Source organism: Equus przewalskii, chromosome 6, assembly GCF_037783145.1.
Source record: "Equus przewalskii isolate Varuska chromosome 6, EquPr2, whole genome shotgun sequence".
NCBI classification, from domain to species: Eukaryota; Metazoa; Chordata; class Mammalia; order Perissodactyla; family Equidae; genus Equus; species Equus przewalskii.
Window position 1 is genome coordinate 74,619,936 of NC_091836.1, and position 16,479 is coordinate 74,636,414.

Below are 16,479 nucleotides of genomic sequence, written 5' to 3' on the forward strand. Positions count from 1 at the left end.
TTTTTGTTATCATCAAATTTTGGCAACTATCAAGGTATGACAATGGTTACTCTGTAAATAAGTTACACAGAGTAGGTCTTGCTGTTGTTAGAAGACGGTGAACTGAAGTATAAGAGTGAGTCATGCTGATATCAGGGCAGCTGAGAGAAGAGCAGGTATAAAACCCCAGAGCCATAAGTGGTTTGGCACTTTTAACATTGAAGGTGTGTTTTGGCAGGAAAGAACAAGTAGGATAGATGGTAGATCACACAAGGATCTTGGTAGGAAAGTTCTCACCCTTTTGTTCAGTAAAAGTAAAGAAAAATATCAATCATTGCACAGACAAGGATGGAATTTGTCATAGAATGTGAACTCGGAGTAAAGTGTCTCAAGTCATTGTGAAAAGTCCTTTCTATCAGATCACCAAGCTTCTTTCCTTGTTTCGCCACCTTTTCTTTTTTGTCCTTCAATATTGTGTTTTGGCCTTGATTTAACACAATTAGTATCTTTATTCTTACCTTTCTTACGCTGTCACCTTTTACCTTCGCAATTGTACAGGGATCTGTGAGCAAGAGGGGACACAGAAGTCAGGAGAGGGGAGCTGCTGCAATGGCTTCAGGAATCCTGGTGGACATAAAGGAAGAGGTGACCTGCCCCATCTGCCTGGATCTCCTGCCAGAACCCCTGAGCCTAGACTGTGGCCACAGCTTCTGCAAAGCCTGCATCACCTCAAACAACAAAGAGTCCAAGATTGGCCAAGAAGGAGAGAGCAGCTGCCCTGTGTGCCGCATCCCTTACCAGCTGGGGAACCTGCGGCATAATCGGCATGTGGCCAACATAGTGGAGAGGCTCAGGAAGGTCAAGTTGAGGCCAGAGGAGGAGCAGAAGAGAGATCTCTGTGTGTGTCATGAAGAGAAACTCCTGCTCTTCTGTAAGGAGGATGGGAAGGTCATTTGCTGGCTTTGTGAGCGGTCTCAGGAGCACCGTGGTCACCACACATTCCTCATGGAGGAGATTGCCCAGGAGTACCAGGTACAAGACCAGGATGAAGACAAGGCATGGGAGAAAATGGTACCTGATGGGAAATCTCCACTTTACGTTTGAGCTCAGTGACCTTGTCACCATAGCCCTGAGGTCTGTGATCTCTTTTCTTCCTATGCTCACCTTCCGAGGCCTGAAAGCCATTTCTGTGCATTCCATCCAATTACAAAAGGATAAACCTACCAGAAGTAGATACGTTTGTACCTCGTGCTCTTAATACCCCTTTGAACAGGAGGGTTGAATGGAGAGCTGGGTGGCTTGAGATATAAGTTCTTTCCTTGTCTCAGGATCAGATTTCTTCTACTAGAACAAAGAGAATCAATCTTCTCTTAGGGAGGGGATGCTGACTTCTATCACCTGAGTCTTAAAGAACACATTCACCACCTCTAGTTTTCTTCCAAGTGAAAGATTCTAATTGCTGTTCTTACAGTTTCTGTAAACTGCAGTCTCTCCAGAGATCAGCCTGATTTCTTCCCCATTTATTCTCTATTCCAATGCTGTAAAGCCCAGTGCTTGATTCTCATTTAATTCCTTGCTTATAGGAGAAGCTCCAGATAGTTCTGGAGAGGCTGAGGGAGAAGCGAGTGGAAGCTGAGGAGCTGGTAGCTGATGTCAGAAAGGAGAGAACTTCCTGGAAGGTAGGAGGAGACACTTCCTGAGGGAGTTAGACTGAAATCTGGGCAGGACCTTGGGTGTTAGTCACAAGGAACCGCCTTCCTCTTTGTTCCCTGACAGTTGATGTGTCCAAAAGTCATTTGATAAGTCCTCTTTTTTATACTTCTCCTGACAGGGGTAGGGGCTCAAAAGTGAACCTGTGGCAAATGAACACAGTTATTTGAAATGAGGTAGTCACCAGATGAACGATCTGATGAGGATGGCTAGTGAATTCTGTGCTCCTTTCCTGTCATGTTTTTGAGCCTTTGACTGGGGGAAGACATTTGACAATGGCTCATGGTTCTATCCTCAGTTTTCAACTTTTGGCACAGGGTGGCACTGGGTCAGAAGTGATGCAGAGAGGCTTGACTGTCCTGGACAGCTGTGTGAAAGCTGGACCACACCCAAGTATCCAGTTTGGCTCAGGGTTAGTCTCATCAATGCAGATTTGAGACCCTTACTTGGAATATGATGAAGAGAAAATAATAGGAAAAGTCAGCTTCCCCTAGAATTTTTCCCCTGCTTTTATCTTTCTTCCCTGTAGGAACTTCCCAAATAGAATCATTCTTTTTCTAGCTCCCGGCCTCTTCCTGAGAACCTGAGCATATTTCTCTCTTTCTTATTCCTGAAGAATCAAATACAAAATGAGAGACAAAGTGTCCAGGCCGAGTTTAATCAAATGAGAGGCATCCTGGACTGTGAGGAGCAGAAGGAGCTGCTAAAGCTGAAGAATGAGGAGGGAGATATTCTTTATAATCTGGCTGAGTCTGAGAATGAGCTGGTCCAGCAGAGCCTCTTGGTGAGAACTCTCATCTCAGATGTGGAGCATCGGTTGCAGGGGTCAACACTGGAGATGCTGCAGGTAAGACTTGAGAAGAAGCCCCAGCATCTGAGATTTAGGAAAAATGAAGACAAGTTTCCCTCTCCTCTGTATTGCTGTACTCTTTCTGATGGTGAAACTAGGGTTCCTTTTGTCCTGCAGTACGCCTTCCCTGCAACTATTACAGAGGTTATAGGAATAATGGAATGCATGGATAACAAGGGAAAATCTAAGTTTATTAATTTATCGAGCATAGTGCAAAAATTTGATCTTGGAGAGGAGACCTGTTGTGTCCAGTGGTATTCTATAGGCCTCTGTTATCTGGAGTCTGTGTCCAGCATGTATCCGTTACCTCTTTATCACCCAGCTTAGTCACAGACAAGCAAATGCACTTTGGATTGTAAGTTTGTTTTTTATTTTCCTTGTAGTTGAGTTGATATTTTCCTCTTCTTTCTCTATTTTTTGAATAAAAATTGTGAAAGACTATTATTATTTATTCTTAAATATTTAATAGAATTCACCAGTGAAGCCGTCTCACTCTGGGCTTTTCTTTTTGGAAAGGTTTAAAATAATATTGTTTTGGTTTGTATTAGCCTTATTTCAATTTTCTAAAGTTCTTGAGTCAGTTTTTGGTATTGCATGTCTTTATAGGAATTTATCCATTTTATCTAACTTGTCTGATTTCTAGACATAAAGTTCATCATAATAATACTTCAGAAATTTTTTAATTTCTACAACACACACGGTAATGTCCCCTGTATTATTCCTGATTTCAGTGATTTGCTTTTTCACTTTTGTTTCCTGGTAGGTTTAGTTATGTTTGATCAATTTTGCGGCTTTTTTACAAGAACAAACTTTATTATTTCATTGATTTTATCTATTTTTTAAACTTTCTATATCATTTATTCCTACTCTCACGTTTAATGCTTTCTTTATGTGTGTGTGCATATGTAGGTACACATATGGGTGTGTGTGTATGTTAGGTTTATTTGCTGTTCATTTTCTGGATATTTTTAAAGTGGAGAACTCAGATTGCTGATTTGAGACCATTTTTTCTGACATTGTGTTTAATGATAAATGCATTACTTTAGCTGTATGCCATTCATTTTGATTATTTAGTTTTTATTTTCACTCAGTTCACCCTACTTTTAAATTTCCTTTGTGATTTTTTGTTAACCCTTTGGATACTTGAAAGTGAGTTGTTCAATTAAAAAATATTTAGTGATTTCTTACTTTTTCTTCTGTTCTGTATTTCAAATTTAATTCCTCTGTAATCAGAGAAGATATATTTTATTATTTCAATCTTTTAAATGTCTTGACACATTTATGACCTAAAATATTGTATATCCAGAAAATTTCTCCATGTAAATTTGAATGTTTATTCTCGATCATTGGGTAAAATGCTGTATAAATGTCAGATCAACTTGGCTCATTCTATTGTTCACGTCTTATTGACAGTTTTCAAACAAGCTATTCTCTCTATTATTGAGAGTTACTGAAATCTCTAACTATTATTATTGAATTATCTAGTTTTTCTATTAATCTCACTTTGCGTATGTTGAAGCTCTGTTGTTAAATGCATACACATTTATAACCATGATACCTCCTGATGTACTGAGTTTTTTATCATTATGAAATTTCTCACTCATTCTGTCGTAATATTTATTGCCTTAAAGTCTATTTTGTCTTATATTAATATAGACAGGAGCAATTTCATGATTACTCCTTGTATGGTTTATATTTTTTTATATTTTTACCTTTTCCCTTATTTCTGTCTTTGAATCCAAATTATGCATTTTGAAGATAGCAATAATTGAATCTTCCTTTTTATCCAGTCCAAAAATCTCTGCCTTTTTAATTGAGGTATTAAGACAATGACATTTAATGCAATTATTGATGTTGCTGAATTAAAATTTTCCAGTTTGCTACTTGCTTTTCGTATTTCTCCTGTAGGTTTTATTCTTACCTTTCTCCTTAAGATGCTTCTTTCCTGTTAAATGAATATTTCCAATATAACATTTTGTTTTCCTGTTTTCTAACTGTATTTTTTTAAAGTTTTTTTCCTAGTGATGGCTCTGGTGTTTACATTATGCATCCTATCCTATCACAATCTACTTCAGATTAAAACGAACTTAGTTCCAGTAAATAGAAATTTCCCTTCAACATTGCTTCATTTCCTTTCCGCAAGAACACAATGATGCTTTTAATATGGGCATCTGATCCAAGGTAGGCCAATGCCTTGCAGAACTCAGAATTTTTGTGAGAACTGGAAAGAGAAGTTCTCTTTCATTCTGGAGTTTATATCAGGAGATTCATGTTCCCTTCATGAATTGAAAACAAATCAACATATAGAGAATAAATAGAATTTTAAAAGTGACATAGACTAGTCCCTTATGACAAGGTTTGAGCTTCAAAATTAAGCTTTAAATAAACTTATGACTGCCTTCAAAAATTCTTTCTCTACTTAATAGTTTTTTTTTTTTTTTTGGTTTTTGTTTTATACAAAAAAAGCCCTAATACAGAGAGCAAAATCATTTGTTTTTTGTCATCTGTAGACCCAGCTATTGGCCTATTTTTTGGTGACATGAGTGAAGTAAGTCTGAGACAAAAGGTACCACATGTATTGGTACAAAGCTGTTCAAACAAATAAAATAATATCTGTGATGACAAAGAAGATCGGATGGCTAAAAACTGTTAAGAATGTAGACTAAACTGGCTTGGTAGAGACTGAAGAGTTGGGTAAATATTGTACTTTTCAGGACACTGACCCAGTGGATATTGGTAACGTTATGGAGTATAAGAGAAGAAACGATTTGGTTTATGAACAGTGGGTTATATATTAGACATCCTAAGTTACTGGTTCCTGTGGCTTCTTTACTACTGAATATATTAACCTACATTTAAGGGCAAAATTGAGTAAAAATAAAGAGTTGGAAATTAACTGGGCATATTTGTGTGTTTAATTGGAGGGAGTAGACGAAGGCACATACAGATAATATATAAAATGAGAAGAGAGAGATTTAAAAAATACTTATATTAATGTATTTGTTTCCTTGTTCCCTCAGCAAAAACCATGCAAACTTCTTGAGGGATATTATGATTATTTACTCAACTTTGATTTTCCAAAGCCTGTTATAATGCTTGGCAAATAATAGTATATCGTTTTACATTTCTGTTAAATAAATGAAAGAACCATGAATTATTCAAATCATCTCATGGGGAGCCTTCTGTATTTTTGAAAAAAATTATGGACCTCTTGTTTTCCTCATAAATGTCTCTCATCTCCCGATATCAGAAGCCTCATGCTGCACTTCCACTAGGATCAAAGCTGTTTCTATCTTTTAGGAAACGTGACAACATTTCATGAGTCTTCTAGAATGAGTAGCCTAGGTCTTATCTTTGCTTTATGGCTCTCACTTTGGGACCATTTCTATTCCCACCACATCATGGTGTGGTGGGGATGTGATGAAGCTTTGTAAGTGGGGAGAGTGTATCACTTCTTGACTCATGTTTTCTCTTTTCTCCCTAGGATGTGAACGGCATCGTGGAAAGGTATGTGAGGGAGACCAGAGATGGTCCTTCTGTGCTGTGAAGAGAGGTTTAAAGCTATTAGGGTAATCTGGTGGTCAGTTAGAATAAAACATTGCTCAGGGCAGGAATTTGAGGTATAGATTTTTCTTAAATTTCTGTTCACAAATCATTGTTTGAGTGTTCTATAATTATTAAGAGTGGACCAGATTCTATGGTAGGGAATTGGCTGGGGGAAGTTGAAGAGAGTTCGGTTCAGTGGCAGGGTTAGAGATAAGGCATTGCTGAATCAGAACCTTGTGATTTCATAAATTTATTCACCCAGTGTGCCTGGATCTAAATGGAGTTCCCGTATTTCGTAGGTGCTTGACTTATCACGGTTAGGTCGTGGCTTCTTTATCTGCAAAGCACCCAAAATTGGAGACAAATCCTTTGTATTTAAATTTTTGCCCTGGGAATTGAAGAGAACAGGTGTTTCAGTATGGTTCTGGTTTGATTTTCAAAAAACAGACTTGAATCTTTAGGAATATTTTGGCCCTGGTGCAAACAATTGATCCATCTTGGTCACGTTCTTCAGAAGCCAGAATGGAAAGGAGGCATCCTTGTATCTAAATTGGCACACCTACCTGGAAGCATCAAGCTCTTTCCAAACTCTTAAAATTCATCCCACTGTTAGTTTGGTGTTCATAATATCTTCTTTTCCAAGGGTTTGTAGTTGTTTCCAGAGAACCTGAAATCCCGGATCTTATTCTGAGGGCCACCCTACACTAGCGAGCAAACTATGAAGATCTCCATCCTCTCTAGACAGTATTCCCACACTTGAGATGTCTCAAACACCCAGGATCCAGGTTCTGCAACCTCATTTTCTGATCTTCTCCCTGGGAACCCACATCCATTCAGGGTTTTTTAAACACATTATGTTTTTTAAGGTACCAATATTTTGTTTTGTTTGTTAAATCCATTATTTCATATAATTTCACATGATTACTAGGAGGTAAAGAGGGAGAGCTTAGTGATTTCATTTTGGAAGGAAGAAGCTGTGCATCTGAGAGGTCAGGATCTTCCTAAGGTCACATACAGGGTAACTTGGAAGGTGGACATAAACATATTTCTGGCTCAAAGGGCAGCAGTCTACTATCTCCTTTTTCAGAGTCTCCAGATAAGAGAGTTCAAGTGCATCAATGTGGTGAAATGAGAGGAAGTTAGTGCTTTTGCAGGGACAAAAAGTCAGAAGTGTGCAAGCCAATTTTTGTCATCCCTAGGAGTGAGACCTTGACTCTGAAGAAGCCAAAAACTTTTCCCAAGGAACAAAGGAGAGTTTTCCGAGCTCCTGATCTGAGAGGGATGTTGCGAATGTTTAATGGTGAGGAATGTTAGAGCTAGTGGGTGGCTGTGGGATTCTTGTGATAGCAGGGGCTAAGTGGGGAGGAGGGTACAATTTCTAGGTGTCGGTAGAGGAGAGAAAAAAGGGTAGATATCATGTGCTGATTATATCATGAAATTTAATGGGGAGTGGCCAAGTGTCTTGTTCATCCTCTGATTTACCTGTTAACTATCTCACCTCTCCCTAATCTAGAGAGGAAATAGATTTCAGTGCTGACTCCTTTCCTTATATTTAATATTGGATTATTAATGTCTTGGATGTTTTAATTTCAGAGCTCACAGATGTTCAACGCTACTAGGGTAAGAAGAAATCACAGTGTTATCGAGCCACTCTGTTCTCATTATCTTTTAGAATTTTGCATTTTCTAGCAGGTCTCATGTTTTAAGACCCATGTTTCCCCTTCCAACACACAGATAGATCTTATATTTCTGCAGTGTTATATCTCTCCCCAAGAACAGAACAGAGTTCTTTCCAGTTTCCCCTCAAGCTATTCCCGAGATCCCTCTCAGAATGTGCCAAATCAAGCTACATCATATGCCTCACCCAACCTTGTAATTTTTCTACAGTTCATGTGACATTGGATCCTCCCAACAATAAATCAAAAGTTTTCATTTCTGGGGATAAGAGACAAGTGAGATATGTGTTCTATTTGAAATCAAAGAAAAATGCATATCGGAATGGCGATTATGATGATTATGGTGTCCTGGGCTCCCCAGTTATCAGATCAAGGAAACATTACTGGGAGGTAGATGTGTCAGAGAAGCATGCCTGGATCCTGGGGGTATACAGTGGAAAATGCCCTAAATTCAACATGGAAGTTTGTTTTAGACAACATGTTTACTCTACATATCAACCAAAAAAATGGGTACTGGGTTATAGGGTTACGGAATCGCTCTGAATATAATGCTTTTGAGGAGGCTTCCTCCTCAGATCCTTTGATCTTAACCCTTTCCTTGACTGTTCCTCCCCTTCGTGTTGGAATTTTCCTAGACTATGAGGCCGGCACCTTCTCATTTTTCAATGTAACAAACCATGGGTTTCTCATCTATAAATTCTCCTCATGTTGCTTTTCTCAGGCAACTTTTCCATATTTCAATCCTATGAAATGTCATCTCCCCATGACTGTGGTCGCCAAGTTCTTAAACCTTCTTGCACCCTCACACACTTTGTATTGCCTCTTGCCTTGGGTGCATCTAATGCACTCAGCTTATTTATACTATTCTCACCATCTTTTCCTTGCTGCGTCTCTTTTTCCTATTTGAAGATCCTTCATTCATTAATAGGATGCTCAGTTTGCCCTGTGTCGTATTTTTCCAGTATCATTTTTGCATTAGGAGAAAATCTTAATTCATCATTTTTCATACTCCTAAGGAAAATTGACTGATGCCTTATAAAGAAAGAAAGATGTAACACATCTGTCAATTTATACATCCTCATTTCCTCTGCCACAGACTGAGAAGATGAAGGACAGCTTTTCAACAACTTTTGTATATTATTGAAGACCGTGTATGGGAATTATCCACGAAAGAATGTGTCCTTAGTGGGGTGTCGATTCACTCCTGGTACCCCTTATTCATCAAGGAGTTAAGGAGAAAATATCATGAAATAAATCATATGTACCAAGAGTGTAAGTTTTAGGTCCAGAGTGTCTGAGTTCAAGTCTTGTCTTTCCACATAATAGCATTGTAACCTTGACTAACATACTTAAGTGCTGTGTTTATTTCCTTAAAATAATCTTGCTATAAAAATTGCATCATACTTAGGATCATTGTGAGAAGAAAAATGCCATTAAGTACAAAGTGTCTAATTGTCTCAACTTAATAATAAGTATTTGCTCTACTAATTACTGAAAAATATAAGCTGTGTCAGAGTCTCATGAAACAGGTTTGTGTCTTCAGGGGCGCTAGGGTTGTTTTTCCTGAAGTCTCATTTTTCAGATCCTAATTAGCTCTCTGCTGCTGTCAAGACTACTCCAGCTCTGCTTGTGCTAAATAATCTGTGTCTATGTGTATGTGTACAACATTTAGAATTTCATTATAATTCTGGCATGCTACATACTGGCCTTTATCAAGTGACTTAAATTCTATGGGATTCAGTTTCTCATTTGTAAAAAATATATGAAATTTGCCTGGTGTAGTGTTACAAAAATTAAAAAACAGAAGGTTTTCAATAACTTCTGTCATTTCTGTCATTGCACATAGCAGCAATCCAGCATGCTGTGTACTTATTTTTTGGCTCCTTCTCACTGTGACTGAAATAAATGATTTTAACAATACAAATTAGTTTACTTTCAACACTATTACCCCCACTTTGTTTTAAGAAATACAATAACTTAATTAAAGAATTACAATTTTCTTTAAGTTTTAGCTAATTGCAAATAAATGTTTCTATATAGCCACCCGGTCTTATCTTTTTCATTTTCTGTAGTAATCCTGTGTCACTGAAATTGAGTTTCAATTTGGACTCTGTTTGCCAAGCTTTAAAGAGTTATTATTCACAGGGATAGAGTCAGAGCCAGAGGTTCTATTGTGGAATTTCCTAACAACCGTGTAGGTGAGTCAGTCTTCTTTGCTCTGGTCGGCCTTACTTTTGCAGTGAAGTGAAAGTTCCCAGGGATGAAGAGGAAAGCCTGTTCTCCAACTTCAGTGAGATAGGAGGGGAATTATTTCTGCAGTGGATGTTCATTCAGGACTTAGTGGGAACCCCCATGTCTTTTGGAATTTTTATTCACAACTCTTCCCCCAGCCAACTTCGGAGTTAAAAAAAAAGTGGACTGTTTGGTTAACAGTGTCTACTGTCATCCCTGCTTGTGCCCGGAATTCCCAACTTCCTCATCTTTGGATGACCTTGGATGAGATAAGGGATTTCAAAGTGGGTATTTCCAGTATCTGTGTGTGTGTGTGATCTATAAATCCATATCTTAGTGCTCATGCATGGCAACTGGAGGAAATTGATCTAAATTTTTCCTTTGACCTCTGCCTTCCTCTCACCTCATTGCTATGATGACTGAGGATCTGATACACCAGCAAAAATTTGTACTCTTGAATAATTGACAAATGACTCTCCAGGGATGTTCACTGTAATGCCCAGTCCTCCAGTTCAGGATGAGGTACCTAGGTATAAGGAAATAAAACCGTGAAATTTTATATACCACAGAAACAATGTGTACATTGTGGGGCATCTACTTTTTAGCAGAGGCTCATGGCCCCAAAATGAAGCCCTTTTCTGAAAAGAATATGAAACTTTTAACTTCCCCAAATTGCACTGTCTCTTCTCAGTAAACAACCAGAGAAGGTATCCTGGACTCAAATAATCTGGTGGACACCAAATGTGGATTTGCTTTCTGCAAGTCAGTTCTAAGGTTTTTCCTACCCCAGCACCTTTCAATCTCTGAGTAGCAATCACTTCCTGGTATATTTCCGGGGCCTCAGGACTGTGCTGGGCCATTAATGAGGCAGATGTGCATCCACAGGAAAAAGTTTCAGTGGGATTAGGAGAACTCAGGAAACAAGGAATCTTCAACCTGCGAGAACATCCATGGACAATGTGCAGGCAGCAGTATCTGGAGCCAGCACCACGTGGTGATCAGAAGTTTCTCCATTTGAGGACCTGAGATCTTCATTGGAATAAACACATAACCTGCCCTTGTTAATATGGTATTCTAGTGACTTTCCATTTTATGTGATGATGATGCTGTGCAATCTCTTCATTCTGTGCTACTCTCTCCATCCTATCCCAAACTGGGTCTGTTCTTAACCTCAGCATTCACAGCTTATACTCCCCTTCTGCTGTACTAGGTACCTTCCCAGCTCAGTTAACTCTCACTTGTCTCCCTGGGGTGGGAAGTGGGGCAATTGTTTTTCTCTTCAACAAATTATTATTCATGGCAATATGGGAAGAGTCAAGAGTACTTTGTGGGATTTCTCAACAACGTTGTAGGCCATACTTGTGTTTCTCTTGGACAGCCTTACTCTTTCCAGTGATCATATAGACTATGGCAGTCCTCAGCAATGAAGAAAAGCCCTTTCTCTTCCCGCAGTGAGAAGGAAGGGAAATTGTTTTTGCAGTATGCGTTCTTGAAGGGCTTGGTGGGATCCCCATAGCCAGTCCTCTGCAAGTACAAATAGGTCATTCCTCTTGAGCAAATACCATAAGGTGATTTACTGATTTTTAGGGTGAGTGTGTGTTTTATGTCATAACGAACTACCAGGTTTCTTTCAAAGGGGTTGTCCCATTTTTCATTCTCACAGTTCAGGAAGGAGAAGAAGATGGTATGGAATATGGTGGTTAGCGTCGAGCTATACAGTAGATGTGATGTTTGTTATAGTCTATTTTTGATCTGTAAATCTTGTTAACAACTAGAGGGGAGTGGAGGGCTCAGTGTGTGTGAGTGTGTTTACGTGGGATGCCCAGGACAGGGTAGGGGAATTGATTTTGAGGACCAAAGGAGATGAGCTCCCTTGTGCAAGGTGCTCTCTTTTCTCTTATACTCTTCCTTCTCATGCCTCCCATACATCCCATAGCCATCCTTTTACAGGCATACCTCAGAGATATTGTAGGCTCAGTTCCAGACCACCATAGTAAAGTGAATGTCACAATAAAACAAGTCACACAAATTTTTTGGGTTCCAAGTGCATATAAACGTCATGTTTACACTATTCTGTAGTCTATTACATGTACAGTAGTACTATGTCTAAAGAAATATTGTACACATCTTAATTAAAAAATACTTTATCGCCAAAAAATGCTGTGTATCATCTGAGCCTTCAGTGTGTCATAATATTTCTGCTGATGGAGGATCATTTCTTTATGTTGATGGCTGCTGACTGTTCAAGGTGGTGGTTGCTTATGGTTGGGCTGGCTGTAGCAATTTCTTAAAATGAGACAAAAATGAAATTTTCCACATTGATTACTTTTCCTTTCATGAATGATATCTCTGTAGCCTGTGATGCTGTTTGATAGCATTTTACCCACAGCAGAACTTCTTTCAAAATTGGTGTCCATCCTCTCGAACCCTTCTACTACTTTATCAACTCAGTTTATGCCATATTTTTAAACCCTTTCTTGTCATTTCAATAATCTTCACAGCATCTATACCTGGAGTAGATTCCACTTCAAGAAACCACTTTCTTTGCTCACCCATAAGAAGCATCGTCTCATCCGTTAAAGTTTTATCAGGAGATCGCAGCAGTTCTTTCACATCTTTAGGCCCCATTTCTAATTCGAGTTCTCCTGCTATTTCTACCACATCTGCAGTTACTTCCTCCAGGGGTCTTGAACTATTCAAAGTCATCCATGAGGGTTTCAATCAACTTCTTCCAAACTCCTGTTAATGTTGATGTTTTGACATCTTTCCATGAATCACAAATGTTCTTAATGGCATCTAGAATGGCAGATCCTTTCCAGAAATTTGTCAATGTACCTTGCCCAGATCCATCAGTGGAATCATATCTACTGGCAGCTACGGCCTTACAAAATGTATTTCTTAAATAATAAGGCTTGAAATTTGACATTACCTCTTGGTCTGTGCGCTGCTAAATGGATGTTGTGGTGGCAGACACGTTAATCTCATTGTACATCTCTCAAAGATTTTGGGTAATCAGGTACATTGTCAATGAGCAGTTGAAAGGAATCATTTTTTCTGAGTAGTTCGTCTCAACAGTGGGCTTAAAATTTTCACTAAACCATGATTTAAAAAGATATGTTGCAATGCAGGCTTTATTCTTCCTTCGGCAGTGTAGATTTAACATAATTCTTAAGGGCTCTAGGATTTTCAGAATGGTAAATGAGCATTGGCTTCAGCCAAACTTCAGAAGCTGTGTTAGTCCCTAACAAGAGAGTCAGCCTGTCCTTTGAAGCTTTGAAGCTGGGCATTGACTTCTCCTCTCCAGCTATGAAAGTCCTAGATGGCATCTTTTTCCAATATAAGGCTATTTTGTCTACATTGAAAACCTGCTGTTTAGTGTAGCCACCTTCATTAATATTTTAGCCAGATCTTCTGGATAACTTGCTGCAGCTTCTATGTCAGCACTTGCTGCTTTATCTTACCCTTTTATGCTATGGAGACAGCTTCCTCCCTTAAACCTCATGAACCAACCTCTCCTAGCTTCAAACTTTTCCTCTCCAGCCTCTTCACATCTCTCAGCCTTCACAGAACTGAAGAGAGTTAGGATTTGCTCTGAATTAGGCTTTGGCTTAAGGACATGTTATGATTGGTTTGATCTTCTATCCAGACCTTTAAAACTTTCTCCATATCAGCAATAAATCTGTTTCACTTTCTAATAATTCATATGTTCATGGAGTAGCACATTTAATTTCTTTCAAGAACTTTTCCTTTGCCTTTACAACCTGGCTGATTGTTTGCTACAAGAGGCTTTCAGCATATCTTGGCTTTGGAGATGCCTTCCTCACTAAGCCTAATCATTTCTGGCTTTTGATTCAAAGTGAGAGATGTGAAACTCTTCCTTTCACTCGAACACCTGGAGGTCACTTTAGGGATATTGATTGGCTTAATTTCAACATTGTTGTGTCTTAGGGAAGAGGGAGTCCTGAGGAGAAGGGGAGACAGGGGAGTGGCCGGTCGGTGGAGCAATCAGAACACAGACAACATTTATTGATTAAGTTCACTGTCTTATATGAGCACAGTTCATTGTGTCCCAAAACAATTACAATAGTAACATAAAAGATCACTAATCACAGATCAGCATAAAAATTGTATAATAATGAAAAAAATTGACACATTGTGGAAATTACCGAAATGTGACAGACAGACAACAAGGGAGCAAATGTTGTTGGAAAAATTGTTCTAATAGGCTTCCTAGAGGCATGCATGGTACTCTCCTTCAATTTCTAAAAAAAAGCAAAATAACTGTGAAGTACAATAAAGCAAGCTATGCCTGTACTTTTTTCTCCCTTTGAGTCTCTGATCTGACTTCACTTCCTGGGCCCAAGAGATATAGTGGGTTTCCTCCAGACTCTATGAGATTTTGTATGAGGTCCAAGTGCCTCTGGAATATGAAGAAAGAGATTTCTTTGGCAGTAAGGGGTGTAAAAGTTGGCTTTTTATCTGGATTCCTTCTCTTTATCCCCCAAGAACTCTTTCTCCCCAAACTCATTTCTGAGTGGTTGGAGATAGAGCAGCTTTAGGCTGTAAAGCCTTGGATCAATCTATAATTTAAAAATTGCAACTACATAGAAGACCTGATGTTGTTGCACTTGTCTGGGAAGAGATTATAAAAAATTCATCTGGAAAATGAAGGAGGGAATCAGAGGCCCCAGAGGAGATGGGAGGGCAGGGAGACTGCCACTAATGTCCCGGGAACCTCCTCTGAGACATTAGATTTAAACTGGAGAGAAACCAAGGAAGAAATCAGAGTTTGTCAGGGTATGAGAAAACGTGTGCCAGAAGGAAACCTGAAGGAACCATGCTCCTTCTCCCACCACCCAAGGTCCATCTCCAGAGATAACCACATTGCTATGGTCCACATTCTAGCTTACAATGTCTTTTTTTTTCCTGCTTTTTTCTTCCCAAATCCCCCCAGTACATAATTGTATATTTTAGTCATGGGTCCTTCTAGTTCTGGCATGTGGGATGCCACCTCAGCATGGCCTCTGGAGTAGTGCCATGTCCATGCCCAGGATCTCAATCAGTGTGAACCTAGACACTCGGTCATGGGGCCGGCCCCTAGGTTAGTATGTTTTGAGGGCCCAGGAAATAATAAATCCTCCTTAGAGCTCTGTGTTCACCACCAATCCCTACGTCTCCTGTTGGAGAGGAGTCTAATGAAAGATCCCCCCATTTTGGCCCATGATTGTTTACTGTTTACAATCTGAAAAAACCACAGGGCACAGGAAGTAATGTGGTTAGAGTGTGGTGGTGTAGATAGATGAAACAACAGGCATTGATTAAGTGCCTTAGTCAATCTTAGGCGCAAATCAGAGAAGATATGAAAAATTGTTTCTTAAGATTTGTCAAGAGAATTCACATAAATGTTAGCACTAATATGAGAATTTCATTATGTATCACAGAATTATGTTGACTGCAACAACAATAATAGAACATAACCATGGTTATCATCAGTATGTTCAGTGTAATTAAAATGATATCTACAGCTATGTAACTGCATGTCTTTCTGTTTAGATACCACTGCATAGATACAACACTGTAATACATCTGAGACAAGAAGGAACAACACAGAAAAAGACCCTTCCTGCCTTCAAGACAACTTACTCTCGTTGGGCACAGGGCTGGATGAGGAGGGATACTCAATGACAGTATTATGCGATAACAAAGAAGGTAAAGGAAAAAATGCAATTTGTACAAAATGTGGAGGATTTCATTGCACTTGAAAAGCATCATGAGTTTATTTGTTGTTAGAACAAATTTTATTCCTACCCAAGAAACTGAAACTGTCAATATGGCTCAGCAATTATGTCTATATAATTTTCAGTTCCGGTCTCATAGATATGAGTGAGTCAGAAAGAGTTTACAGGCCAGTATTAGCTTACTCTTCTGTGGGTTACAAACAATGCCAAAATAGCTGTGCTTTAATAGGAAAAACATCGACTTCCCAGCACCCTACATGTCTCACATCAGTTAACGTGTGAAGATTGGTGAGCTCTGCCGTCCTATCTGTCAGGGTCTCATGTTATGGAGCTTCCACTGTCTTGTAGCTACAACATCTGAAACGTAGTCAGAACAAGAACACAGTAGATAATAGGACACAAAAGTATGTATTGGAAATGTAAAATGTTTAGGTCTGCTTTTGATGGATGGGTGAGAAAGGACCAAATGTTTCCCAAAGGAAGTGGAGAAAAGTGGACAAATTTTGGAGGTGTGAGTGTTACTCAGTGAAAGATTATTCGGGAGCAGCACCGTCTATAAACCACTATGTTCTCACCTGCCTCTTACTTGCTGAGTAACGTGACACTGACACAGTTTTACTATGATTAGTCTCTGGAAACCTTCCTCTTCTGGCCTGTCTGAATGAAGACCAGAAACTTGTAATTAACTGATGGACTCGTGGAAGTATTTTCTCAATAGGCTCCCACTGAAGAATCTTTTTTAATTTTA

The 16,479-nt window shown here is 39.0% G+C and overlaps 2 protein-coding genes across 24 annotated transcripts in view; both read left to right on the forward strand.

The window, feature by feature from the left end:
* LOC103554374 (tripartite motif-containing protein 5-like) overlaps positions 1-16,479 on the forward strand; it is a 46,035-nt gene that overhangs the window by 2,275 nt on the left and 27,281 nt on the right. For 6 of the 23 annotated variants that reach the window (XR_011541176.1, XR_011541177.1, XR_011541174.1 and 3 more), the window contains 6 exons: positions 538-1,011; positions 1,563-1,658; positions 2,306-2,536; positions 6,024-6,046; positions 7,285-7,385; positions 15,547-15,702. Coding sequence is in view for 10 of the 23 variants with exons in the window: in XM_070624267.1 (XP_070480368.1) it covers positions 589-1,011; positions 1,563-1,658; positions 2,306-2,866 (1,080 nt within the window). In the remaining 13 variants the exon portion in view is untranslated. Of the gene's footprint in view, positions 1-537; positions 1,012-1,562; positions 1,659-2,305; positions 5,436-6,023; positions 6,047-7,284; positions 7,386-7,678; positions 8,033-8,857; positions 9,805-15,546; positions 15,703-16,479 lie in introns of those variants that run through there. The other 17 variants (XR_011541182.1, XR_011541183.1, XR_011541186.1 and 14 more) reach the window with 9 other exon arrangements.
* On the forward strand, positions 7,795-9,804 carry LOC103553629 (E3 ubiquitin-protein ligase TRIM34-like; the record flags this gene model as incomplete). The annotated part of the gene is given in 2 exon segments (XM_070624626.1): positions 7,795-8,262; positions 8,264-9,804. Coding segments are annotated over 2 exon segments (873 nt in total), but the record flags the coding sequence as incomplete, so codon positions are not given.